The sequence below is a fragment of the Zingiber officinale genome, chromosome 6B, assembly GCF_018446385.1.
Source record: "Zingiber officinale cultivar Zhangliang chromosome 6B, Zo_v1.1, whole genome shotgun sequence".
Lineage (NCBI taxonomy): Eukaryota > Viridiplantae > Streptophyta > Magnoliopsida > Zingiberales > Zingiberaceae > Zingiber > Zingiber officinale.
Genome location: NC_055996.1, coordinates 135,106,913 through 135,120,140, shown reverse-complemented (window position 1 = coordinate 135,120,140; position 13,228 = coordinate 135,106,913). Strand labels below are relative to the sequence as shown.

Here is a 13,228-nt window from a genome sequence, read left to right as displayed (position 1 = left end):
GAAACATAAGTAACACAAATCTAGAGGTGGCAGGGAACTCAAAAATATTGATCAAGCCATAGGATGTCAACCTTGTCAATGATGCTTTCAATGACATCATCAGAAAGATTCATTCCAGATTCAGCAAGGGTTGCCACTACCATTTGTTTTACCTGAATCAAATGCATGGAGAAAAGATCTTATGAGAAAATCTATAGTACAAAGTTGCAATCAGAAGAAAAGATGCAAAATATCTATCTGAGGATAGAAAGTCAGCTGTCATACAAATTGGCAAATCTTTACCACTATAGAGACACGATTAGCAGAAAGATGTTTGAAATGCTAGGAAATAGCAGAGAATTTTATGATCATCTTATCCAAGCAAAATTTCCAAATATCAGTGTGAGGAGATGCTTTGTCCAATATCAAGTCTCTTGGAATAAGTTAAAAGTGTTTTGACTATTTGAAAGCAATGATCCTAGTCTACCTTTTACGTATCAGAATATGGTAAACAATTGACAGAAGGAAAATATTAAATTTTGACAGGACAAAGCTACAAAATTTCAGTCATGCATGAATTGGTTTAGTTCCAGTTTTCCCTGGTCAAATTTTGTACATTCCTGGACAAAAGCAGCTGGTGAAATTACAACTATACAAGATGACTATCTGTACCTCTTGTCGTTCAATAAAACCTTGCTGCTTGAGATCATATAGCTTGAAGGAAACTGCAACATGAAATGGCATGAAAGATATGTTTAAACTAACAATATAAGTATGACATTGGAACAATACAAAAAAAGAAAGAGAACTAGTTCAGTCCTAATTAGTAGATATCAGCTAAAATATCTAAACTATCTTAGCAAGAGTACAAGAAGTAGAACGCCCATTAGCAGTATTGCTTAAAAAACGAAATGCAAGAAATTGATTAATCTTAATCTACATGTAACTAATATTCAAAACTCACTAGACACTCAAAAGGACAAGGCAAAGAAGCAAGACAGGTCAATCTTTCTTACAGTCAATTTTGTCATCAATAGGAGCACTCGGATGGAAGACTGACATTGCACGTGCAAACTCTTCAAACCCCAGAACTCCATTGTGCTTTGTGTCAAATATATCAAACACCTGGAAATTCATTTAAAATATTTCAAAGACCATAATTCAAGATGTTTATTATCAAATTACCAGCAAGTAAGCAAACAATGCTTCCGAGACCAATGCCATTAAGAACACATCTCATAATTATACTATTCAAGGACATTTCTACTTCACGCTATTGATAGGCAAAAATAAAAAACCATTTTATAGTGGATCCCAATGCTCAATAGTTTCACATGGACAACAGGGCAAGTGCGGTGGTTCAATAAATAAATATAAAACTGGTCTCTTTTTTAAGAGCTCAAACTTTTGGGATAAATGGTTCGCTAATCAATTTCAACAAAGTATATTGAACCAAGAAGTGATGTGATTAACAAAATCATAAAAAGAAATAAACCAAAATACCCGATCAGCAAACAAGCTCTCCTTTTTAGTCTTAAATAATGCCAATTGGAATTCTTCCTGTAAAGAAACAAGCTGTGGCTATTAAATAAACTCGAATTGAAATATTCAATATCAATAACTGAAATTGGAGACATAATGACACTTAACAAAGCTAAAATATAAAAAGAAGGCTTTTTAAAAGGAATATGATGGTTTTTCCATCTTATAAAAAGATAATGAAATGATCAACTAACAATGATCTCACAGTTGTCCATGAGAAGTCTATACATCTGACATGAATGTTCAAAAGATCATGCAAGATTCATAGACCTTAAGAGAATAAATGTCAAATGTTACCATTTAATTGCGTGAGAATGAATAAATTGCCTACCTTGTGGATCAACCCGTCATCAACAACAGCAGTACTGATCCTTTTAAATAGCTCATATAATGCTTCTAATTCACTTACACTAACTGCAAAGTCAACAAACAGAACTTTAGGCAGAAATCTAATTTAAAGTCAGCTTGAGCCCCTATCCCTTGAGAAAAGAGAACATAGAAAAACATATGAAATGTTTGTCCCCCACCCCTAATAGTTGAGATATATGATTAGTGACTTGTTATTGTGTTTGATGTGTTCTGTGCATGTGTGCCTGTGTATATAGACACACAAATAAGAAGATTCACATGGTTGACCCCTAGTAGTGGGCTACTGGGCCCACAGTTTTTTGCTGATGATGTACATATAAATAAGTGTATATGGAGAAAGAGATAGACAAGCATCACATAATTCTATTAGAGAAGGTAGAATGAAAACATTTCAAGTTAAATAAACATAAGAAACTCAAAAAGCATTAGTTGACATACACACAGTTTCTCTGGATAACTGTTCGAGTTCCTCAAGGCCTCTTTGTGGCTTGTACAAGTCAAGATCACAGCACTTCCCGAGGACAGTGATCAAATGCTTCAACCAGTCTACACAAAACACCATGATTTTTGCCACTCATAACAACACTCCATAACCTGTATTCAGTTTGGTCAAAGTGAATTGTATTTTTGTATTGATTCAAAGAAACAGTACTTTGTTAGAACTTAGTTACTAATATTATATCTACCAAAATGGTGTGTGAAGTTAAAATTTTGTTCCTGGGTTGCTGACAATGCACTAAAGATCAGACTTTCTGGTTGTTAGGAAACAAAGAAGGCAACAAGCTATGCAGCTAAGGATATTCAAATGAATGTGTGGATTACCAGAACAATGAGAATAAGAAATTATAAAAAACTAGTATTTCACTAGAAAAAAGGATGAGAAAATCACTTAAATTTGATGGTTAAGGTTACTACAGGAAGAGTAGAAGAAAGCTTAAGAAACTTCCAAAAAAAAATTCACTTCTCTTTACTTGAAAAGCCAGGTTGCAATAAATAGACTCAATGGAGGAAAAACCAATGTAGAAAGTTAAATAGCTAGAATTTAAAAATTGTTGTCTAGCCAAGCAAGCAGGTACTACAGACACACAGAACCAAGATCGAACTGAAAGAAATTATAACTCATTCAGCATGCGTAAGAGTTCAAGAAATACTGATCTAAGGAGGTAAACTAAGGAATGAAAAGCACTTGTCATCATAATGCATAGTATTAAAATTTTCCTCCAGAAAACTTGGACTTCATATCATAATCCAATAAATACTCCCAACATGAACACCATAGCATCAAAGACTGGTTTTTGATACACAAGCCTTCCAAAGAAAAGATTAATGTGAAAGTTTGACCACATAGACGTACTTCAACACTATGATCTCAATCAAAACATACTATTCCTTACTTTTCTTTTTTCCATATGAATTCCATCACGATAAATCCATGTTCAGAATTCAATTAACTAAACAGCACTAACACAATCTGTTTTCCATCATTTTGCGACGCCACAGAGACAAATACACCACGCTACTTGAATCCTAGCGGAACAAACCCACAAAAAAACATCTTTTTTTCAAGATCTAAAGTCGGAGGGAGGAAAACCAAAAGTAACCGACGAAAATTTACCAGACACAAAGCCGCCGCTATCACCTCTCCTCTTGCTCAACTCCAATCCATCAGAATTGGAGATCGTCAAGGGCTGCAGAAGATCTTTCCGATGATCGCGGAAACCAATTAAGAAAAAAAAAAGGAGTTACACGATAAAGGAGAAGCGGAGATTTGAGATCAAGCTTTTGGTCCAAACGTCGCGGAGCGATTCGCTCCAAGAGATGATGCCCTCGTTCCCGATATAACAATTACACTTATTATTATTTTTTTATTTTCACCTTTATTTATAATTAACACGATTTGTTTGGTGGAAAATTTTGAACTTGAAAATAGTTTTTTTTTTAAGAACGATAAAAATTCTTAAATGCCATTTTAAAAAAAAAATCGTATATAATATGTGGTATTGTGGCAATTAATAACAATAATAATAACAACATAAATTATAATAACAACATAATAAATTATAGATATAGTAGTTGAAATCATTGAAGCACCACAAGTTTATTATTAATGAACTTCTACTTATTATTTTGAGCTCAGGATAACTCTATTTTAATGCAGTTATATAAAGAAGTATCTACTTTATTTTATTTATGGTCGATATTGAAAATTTCATTATGCTGAAGAACTCCAGACTGGGACAAGTTTAGATTCAACTGAAACATCAACTCAAGTAAACTTGTGTAAAATTATTGAAGCAAGAAGAAAAATCAATAAATTTCATAGATTTTCTAACATATTAAACATAAAGAGAGCTTTATGGGATAACAACAAAACTTCATTCCAAAGATGAACTATTTGTTAGTAAAATAATAGTTTAGGATAATGGACCATTACATAGTAGAGTATAATCAGCATGACAAACTGCTTTGTTGTTGATACAAGAATCTTCAGAGTTCAGACAGGATTTTGCACGAAGCTCCCGTTATGTGGGGTCCCGAGGAAAGATCCATTATACGCAACTTTACCTTACTTTTTACAAGAGACTATTTCCAGAAATTACACCCGTGACCTTTTGATCACAAAGTAATAACTTTATCATTGTGGCAAGACTCCCCTTCACGAACTTTAGAAACTATTAGAATAAATTTTACATCAATCCACAAAAATCAAAAGCTGTTATCAGGCTAAACAAGCCAGCCAAATGCAGGGTGTTAACTCTAAATGAGCAAACTAGTTATTCTTCATAGTCAATCCTTTCAAACTTGGCACTTTCTTGAGCTTTAGTACCACTTGTAATTTTCAGAATAATCTTCAAACTTGGCACTTTCTTGAGCTTTAGTACCACTTGTAATTTTCAGAATAATCTTCAGCTCTTCGTTCTACTAATTGTGCATCTGCAATATCATAAAAATTGAAAATAGTTGGAGCTTACTGGTTTGTAATAATTCATTAAGGTACCGTCAGATGCGGCTTGCCATCACAAAGAGAGGGATTCAAAGTGTAGCATTTTAAACTTTGAAAAACTGTATGAACAATGGGATAATCTCCAAAGGAATGCACACTTCTAGAGTGACATGTAAATACCAGACCTAGTTTCATCCTGTCATTAGGTGCTCCAATTTAAGCAAGAACTACTGCCATATGTATGTTAAACTATCATATTTAGATTTACATAAATATGATAAGAAGGCAATTTTTAGATTAGTATATGCCAAGGGAATCCAACAGTTCGTAGTGTCCACCTATGCAGGCAAAATGAGAATTCATCAATCAAGATATTTATCCAAATCAATTTTTAATCAATGAAAAAAGCGATATATGCAAAGGATTACCATGGTACAGATCCCAATTGGAATCAAATCCTTTGGAGGTGTAAGTATGACGATGAACCATCTGCTGTGCCAATCCAAAGGCTGATGAAGTTCCATCCCAAAAATGAAGCTGCTGTCACATTCATAGACAAACACCAATTACAGGCATGATGATTACACTAATGGTAACATGAAGATTCAAATTCGACTAATTTTGAGAAACTAAATGTGATTTTGGGCTATCGCCCCAAAATCTTGTTAATCGATTTTCGAGTAAGTACTTGGGAGAAATGTGCATTACATCGCTAGATGGAAGTCCTTCCATACTAAAGTCGTTTTGAGTGCAGACAGCTGCAAGTTTCATCGACAGAAACTACACAAAACACACAAAATCATAACCCTCAGCGTTTTAAGAAAAACGATAGTTCGAGAATAAGTACCTCAATTTGCTGTTGAAGTGACTGAACATAGTTTATGATCTCATCTAGCACGTGTGTTTTCCCTGTGACCTAGTTTACAGTTCGAGGAATTTATTTAATATGCAAGGCACGTCAGTGTTAACAACACCAAACTGTATTTTTTTTAAACATACATTACTGCAGCCAGGTACAAGGTCTTGGAGAAATTTCATTCTTTCACTAATTCTCTCTCTTCTTAACTGCAATGACAAAACACAACTAATTTAGAATCAAACATCCACTATAACATTGACTGCATGAGTTATGGAAAACTTACTCTTTCTGCTATGCTATGGCTATTAGTTATTTGTCCATGCCGAATTCTAACAGAAAAGTGATCCTCCTTTGGGATCTTTGAGCAATCTTTTACAAGCATACCATCCGTCACCAAGTTGCTTGGCTCAACATTTTGTTTAGGTTCAAAATTGCCACTTGTGTTTGTTGATGAAGATTCTGGTCTTTGTTTTACTTGGCTACCCATTTCCTTATTTTAAATGGAAAAAATACTTCAAAGTCAGAGACTCATGCATTGCAGAATAGAACTACACAAGGACTTCAGGAAAGAAGGGGAAAAAAATCTCAAGCAAAATATTCAAACTTACCTGATGACTCCTTTTCCACTTCTTTGCACCAAGATCACCTGGACATGAATCCCTTGAAGCATCAGTTAAATTGGTGCTTGGTTCTTGGTTACATTCATAGAAGACGGTTTTAGAATGATCACCCCTTGTCAGTTCTTGTTGGAGATAAGACGCAATATCTTTGGATTTATTCATATTCATTGTGAGTTTCTGAAACCTAGTTCTTGTAAATTCCTTCGATATGTTGGTTTGAAGAGCCACAGGATGGCATGGTCCAAAGGCATCAAAAATGCCTCCACCTGCTGAAGAAAAAATAATACTTCATCAGATGTCTGAATCAGCAGAGAACAGAGAGAGACATGGAGCAACAACTTTTGAGACAATTGTCAACAGAAACTCTCTGGAGGACACTAGACAAACTATAATTGGTGCTACTATAGTTGTAGAGTTGAGAAAATTTGTGGTGCTTGAGGAGTAATTCTCAATGTTAGACATGATAAAGAAGGAATCAATCACTGGAACTGAAGGGCGTGGAAATAAATTCAATAGAATTTGTCCTATAACAATGTAATAGTTTGATTCTCTAGCTAACTGTTAGTCCTCTAAATGACCAACCTGCAGGAACACCAGAAATCTGGTGGTTCAAGCGACATGAAGTCACCTCCAAATTGAAATGATCATTCTCAGTTGTATCCATCTCTTAGTAATCCTACTCAGTCAGAAGACTGATAAGTTGATAAAAGTTTGGAACTTTTTCTACAGTAAGAACACAACATTAAGTATAAATGATCTGTTAGTTCAAAATCTAGACTTAGTCGACAAAGAACAAAATCAAATCAGATATCGAAGAGAGAAAGTGATCCAAATGAGAGTGGCTACCCAAGTATGAATCAATTTTCCAATTAGTTAGAGGAGGGATAGCAAACTATCAAATTCCAAGTCACTTGACATGACAGAACATGAAGCAAATGCCTCAAATCGAGAGCTTAGTTAGCCAAATGGACTTCAGTAACCGATCCAGTAAATTCTCAGAATGCACAAAACTAGGTACATCCTGATTCTAGTCGCCATCCACAAGGAGTAGAAAATGGACAGAGAAGAACACTTCATGACCTAAACTGGATAAATCGTTTTCAGGACAACTAGAGATGATTACAAAGCTGGTACCTATTTCCATATCTGCGACCGGAGAAACAGTCGAACGAGGGGAAACAGGAGGAAGACGAGCCCCTGAGAATCCTTCTACGCCCAATCCCTGCGCCGCCATTGAAGAATGTGGAAGATCGTTACACCGTGACATCGAAGCATCGATCCTTCCACCACCGCCTGTTTTATAGGGGACGAAACGTAACTATTAACTAAATCCATTTTATTTCATTTTATTTGTAAAAAAAAACATGCAATAAAAAATAATAAAGCGCTTTATCAGTGCACACCCTTTATAATTGGAAATTATCAAATCTTGCACCTTTTCATTTCCCAAATATATAAGGATCAAATTTCAATTTTAACAAATTAACAAATAAATTTTTATTAACAGACAGCCAACCTAAAAGGCTAACGCCAAACTAATAAACTATCCATTATAAGCACTTCAATTTAGCCTGGAAAACTTTTATAGAATTAAATTAATCACTCTTAGATACCCAACAATTATTTTTACCAAATCTCACTCCCCCCAAAAAAATAATAATAAAAAAAAACAAATCTCACTCTATTAATGACTTTTTTAAACACAAGCCAATTTCATGATATTTTAAACATTAAAAATTTCCAATTCTAAATGTCTCAAACTTTCACATTATATTATATACATATATTTAAAATTTTACCGCAAAGTAATTTATAATAATATTTTCTTGAATAATTCCCTACTTAATATATTGTAAAATTAATCATTTGTTACTCGACTAATTCGAAATTTAAACTTGATTCTCTTATAGTTACTCTTATCACATTTGGGGGAGCATAAAAGTAGTCTTTTTGAAAGATTAGAAGGAAAGTAAGCTAATATTTGATCACATTTTTCACACCTTTGCATTTTTGAATAGTACACTATTGAATCAATCACATATGTCGATCCAAAGAGGTCATGCATACATTTAGGGCAGTGAATAAATGCTAGCCACAAAACAACTTTCGCTAGGGAATGAAAATTAAAGAGCAAATGATGCGAGGCAACATTGGATAGTTCACCATGTGATGGATCAGTTCACTTGGTGCCACTGCGGTAGGCTTGTTGAGTGGAGCATGCATACAATGATGACTCCTGAAAGTGAACCAAAGTTTGTGATAAACCAATTCCTTCATGATCAATCTCCTTCAGCTTGTTTATTTATCCAAATAAATATCTATATTGTCGTCATTATTTTCATTGATGGAGACTGTCTCCCTGTCATTTAGGTGGTCCTTCCATCTATCTCTATAGTTTTTTAAGGGTAAAAACATGTGCATGTTTCACTAATACTGATTTCTTCTAAAGCTTTTGATGGCTGACATGAGAATGCAAGAGATGAAATAGGATTGATGGCATCAATTGCAATCATAATGCCTCAATTATTGCACCACCTGTTACTATCTCAGAAAGAATTTGCATGTGCAGAATTGATCTAATGCGTTCTAAGACACAAATGTTGATGCATATTATTCTGTGCCTAAAGGAAGTCAGCATCTTGTGTAATAAAAACCAAACAAACAAAATAAAATATATATACCTTTGTTTCCAAGAGGAAAAATGCTCATCTGGCTTATCTGAAATTGATTGGGAAGCTTACCCTTTCTTTCGATCTCGTGATGCTTGCCTATCTAAAAATTCGCAAGCTTCACCAATCATTCTGAAAGAAAATGGATGTTATGATCCAAAAGCCTTCATGATAACCTCCAATGAACCTGCTTCCATAGATATGATCACAGCACTTAGTTTTTAGTTTATACAGAATTAAAAGGCCCTTGCTTTTTATCAGTCTTAAAAAATATAGTGAATATGCAACCGTATTTGTCCATGAATTAAACGTAAATAGCCTTGTCCAGATATGTTGAAGTCAGTTTCTGCGATTAGAGATGCTCAGAAATGTGATCACCTCAGCTGTTTCAGATAAAATCTATTAAGAAAATAAGCAAATATGTTCTCAGACAGTAGCAATGTAGTTTCAAGAAATAGATAATAAGGGAGTTTTTCTGAACTTGAATTTCTTTCATAAAAAAAAATGCAACAAGCAACTCCTTGAGAATCAAAACGGCATCAGTAACATCCAATGTCCTTTGATGAGTTCTCTAGACTTTTACGCAATGTTACAGGATAAAACAGAAAGATCTAGTACAAACTTTTGTAATATTGATTGAATGAATTAATATAACAATCAGATGGAGAGCTTTTATAAGCTCAAATAACATGGAAATAGGCCAGATGTGTTAGAAATTTAAAGGCAGAAATAAACAAAATAACATTATAAATCTGGTAGAAATGAATGAGATTGAAATTTAAACCTGAACTGGTTGGATGAACTTTATGTCTAAATGAATTGCTTTATGTGTATTTGCATGAGTAACATTTCCAATTTCATGTGATGATGCAATTTTAGATGAAAAACTTCAGTGCATTCACAATTATGAATGGCATATATGAAGGGAGATTTGATGCATCAGCAGAAACAGCACAGGAAATTCCCACATTTGACAAGGCTCCCCTTATAATTCCACATGGGAAGTGTAGAAGCATGTTTGCGGCTTCAGACGAAGAGCCCTGAGATGCTTCATCGTCTTCCGATGAAGGATCAATAGATACAAGAGTAAACCAACGGAACTTGTTGTCTTGCAGAACAAAGGTGCCCTGAAACATAGTGAAAGTAGTTTGTACTCTTTATATATATAAAAAAAAACTTCTCTTGTAATTCTTCTTAAGCATATTACCCTGTGATTGGTCTTCAAGTTATCAATCTGCTTCTTGAACAGCTCTAACCATGCATTTGAAAAATAATCACTAAATCGAGGACGTTCAATTGTATATCTGCTCAGATACAAGTGAGAAGTAAAATTAATCCAGCAATTGTAAAATAGTTTTACTTTTATGATCTCAAAAGCAATGGCATACTTATGTTTTGAGGGGCATAAAATTATGGAATCTTTTAGCAAAAGAATTTAGATATATAAGTTCCACAATCAATTCTTTTCTGCAACCTTTGATGTCGGGTATATCTTAGCTAGCATATGAGAAATGCTCTCTCCAAGTAATGGAACTAAACCATGCATAAAAAAATGAGCATAAGAACCTACAGTTTTTAATTGTTCTTTTTTCTCGGGAATTTGAGGGATTGAGAATCAAGAAAATTGCAATACTTGTGGTCCCGATTGGTGAGGGTGAGTTTTATTTAAAGAAAATTTTCACTTATTTCCTTTATCTGGCTAAATATAATAGAAAATGAGTTGTTTGCAATATTCACCAGTAGAAGCTCAGATCTGATTAGTAGTCTATTTTCATAAGAATTCTCCAGCTAAGAATTTTAGCATGCAGATACAACTGCACTCCAAGGAGCAGCTGCCTTGGAAATCTGCAATGTGATAAAGGAGTGCATCACTTGATGTGGGTTTACAGTATACAGAAAGATGACTTCCGACTACTCTATACAGATTGCTCTTCCCAATGTATCTTCTCTATCGCAGGATGGCAACTGAGGTGGCTTCTAGATATACCAAATGCAAATTGGAATATAATTTACCAAAACATTTGCCCGGATCCACCTTGAAGATACAAAATAATAATAATAATAAATTAATTAATTACCTAAATACTAAGGCTTGGGTGGATCTAGGCAATATGGCAGAAGCACACTAAGAGAATTATCCTCCAGTCCAGAAGTGTGAGATCCTCTTGAGGTTTTAAACTGATTATCTCATGACTTTTTGGTTTGGTGCCAAGTGATAGAATGTTAATATGTTATAAATCTAAGTAGGATGATAACTTTACTCTCCATTAAACAAAGATCTACTTCTTGATTTTTCTTTTTGACAACCAACCTAGCAATCCTTGTTGCCTCCGTGATCCAACCAAAGATCATACTCGCAAAATTAGTTTTTTGCTAATCAAGGCTCAAAAACTCAAGTAGTATCAAAGTTTTAAATTTTGATCGGAACAATACTATTTTGGTACCACGATGTTTTAATGTATAGGAGGGGAAGTAAAAAGGAAATGAAAAATAAGAAGAGATCACAACTCACAACTCTATGTGTAAGTTCAAACTCCGTGCCCCGTTTGGAATGTATAATTTTGATATTGTAGTGTAGAGACACAAGCTAAAAATAATAATAAATGTCATTTCAATTCATCTTGATGCATTTGTAACATGTCAAAGATGTTGAATGTTAATATGTCACAATAATCATCGATGTGATTGACACAAAAACACTAGATAAATTATTTGAGCCAACTGTGTTATTCAGCACAGCACGGTACAAGATTTCAAATCATGTTGTGCTAATAACAATTTGCATATGAGGCACCAGACATGTTTATCCCATTATCTTCTCTTGAAGGAGCATAACAGTATTATTCTACAAATAAGAGAAGAAATCACAGTTCAATAGCAATATCAGTGACCATGTTTATCCCATTATCTTCTCGATGGAATTTCTATACCTTCGGCATTCGCAGTTATCGTCCAGAAACGACGGCTCCTGCCCACTAAACCTCACACGATCAGCCCAAACAATAGAAAGAGTCGAGGGAAACCTCTCGATGAGCTGGTGCCCGACCTGGAAGCCGATCGCCCCGATCCGGCGTGCGGCGAAGTCCAGTTTAGTGGCGTAGAACCTCCGGCCGTACGCCGACACCAACCAGGCCCGGCTCACGTCATAGGTCGGCTGCCTAGAGCCCCAATTTTAATGGGGGCAATTGATTGATTAATTAAAACCATTAAAAAAAAATTAAATTGACAGTATTATTATTAATTAATTATAAATGTCTTACTAATTTATTAATAACACCTTATCAATTAATTATTATCAATTCCACTACCTATTTATATATTACACTTATCTTTATTTCCTCTATCATAATTTTATATGAGATTCTATTCTACCTTAAATATAATTCATTTTTAAGTTGACATATTTTGCTTTTTTATTATTACTTTGATTCTCATCTTATTTTACAATTAGAATACTATTCTAATAAAACCTAATGAATTCTTTTTTTCTTAATATTTCTTAAAAATCTTAATCTTTTCTCATCAGTACATTGTACCATTTTCTTTTCTATTATGTATGTTTCTCCTTTCTCATTGATGATACTCAGAGAGAACGCCTTTCTTTTCCCTTACCGATAATATTTCTTTCTCATTCTTTCTTTTTCTTCCTTGATAATAATATGAATTAGAGATTTTTTTATTCATAAAATACAAAGTAAAATGCTTTAGCAAAAATAAAATTTTAAAAATTAAAATTAATAAAATCTTATTTACATTCTGATTAAATAATTTAATAAAATTATTATCAAAATACTCGCCATAAAAATAAATTTTATATCAAAAATTATTTTTTTTAAAAAAAATAATATTTAATTCTTTTTAAAAACTAATTTAAAAAATATAGTTTTTAAACTTATTATTTTCGGTCCTAGATCTAAATGAAAAATGTTAAAAAAAATTTTAAAATATATTAAAGAACTTTATTTTTATATTTTTTACCTAGGGCCTCAAGGAACCTTAAGACAGCCCTGACACTAACCCGTCGGTGCAGCTCTCTGTTACCTCCTTCCCATCTGTTTCGTGTACATGTTTCCCTTCTCCCTCTTCGTCTTTCCTCCTCTAAAAAGTGTGTTGAGGCCCATGGCCCAACACAATTTGGCCCGCACACATACGTCTCTAGTTATTTCTCAAATATTAGGACGTATTACATTTTACTCCTTGAGGTTTGTCTAAAGTACGAAACAATCCTCATGGTTTGGCCGGCAAC

The 13,228-nt window shown here is 33.9% G+C and overlaps 3 protein-coding genes across 14 annotated transcripts; all 3 read right to left on the bottom strand.

The window, feature by feature from the left end:
* Nucleotides 1-19: 19 nt before the first annotated feature.
* On the bottom strand, nt 20-3,737 carry LOC121989701 (calcineurin B-like protein 2). Its single transcript, XM_042543895.1, has 7 exons — nt 3,506-3,737; nt 2,329-2,484; nt 1,853-1,935; nt 1,483-1,539; nt 996-1,104; nt 652-704; nt 20-152 (listed from the first exon to the last, which is right to left on the bottom strand). Exons 2-7 carry the CDS (start codon nt 2,450-2,452, stop codon nt 39-41), a joined length of 540 nt encoding a protein of 179 aa, XP_042399829.1. The 5' UTR covers nt 2,453-2,484; nt 3,506-3,737; the 3' UTR covers nt 20-38.
* Nucleotides 3,738-4,264: 527 nt separating this feature from the next.
* Nucleotides 4,265-12,150, bottom strand: LOC121989698 (transcription factor bHLH49-like). Of its 12 annotated transcripts, none has more exons than XM_042543891.1 (12): nt 11,913-12,150; nt 10,190-10,286; nt 8,995-10,109; nt 8,477-8,549; nt 7,448-7,606; nt 6,302-6,582; nt 5,977-6,183; nt 5,834-5,899; nt 5,682-5,750; nt 5,543-5,614; nt 5,263-5,374; nt 4,265-4,824 (listed from the first exon to the last, which is right to left on the bottom strand). In XM_042543891.1, exons 5-12 carry the CDS (start codon nt 7,578-7,580, stop codon nt 4,766-4,768), a joined length of 999 nt encoding a protein of 332 aa, XP_042399825.1. In that variant the 5' UTR covers nt 7,581-7,606; nt 8,477-8,549; nt 8,995-10,109; nt 10,190-10,286; nt 11,913-12,150; the 3' UTR covers nt 4,265-4,765. The 12 variants fall into 12 exon arrangements, with proteins under 12 accessions (XP_042399825.1, XP_042399826.1, XP_042399816.1 ...); XM_042543892.1 differs by lacking the exon at nt 8,477-8,549 and having other exon boundaries at nt 6,302-6,339; nt 6,424-6,582; XM_042543882.1 differs by lacking the exon at nt 8,477-8,549 and having other exon boundaries at nt 8,995-9,169; nt 9,271-10,109.
* Nucleotides 9,858-13,103, bottom strand: LOC121991599 (trafficking protein particle complex subunit 6B-like). The gene is made up of 4 exons (XM_042545583.1): nt 13,024-13,103; nt 11,913-12,140; nt 10,190-10,286; nt 9,858-10,109 (listed from the first exon to the last, which is right to left on the bottom strand). The coding sequence occupies exons 1-4, from the start codon at nt 13,101-13,103 to the stop codon at nt 9,858-9,860; spliced, it is 657 nt and encodes a 218-aa protein (XP_042401517.1).
* Nucleotides 13,104-13,228: the final 125 nt, after the last annotated feature.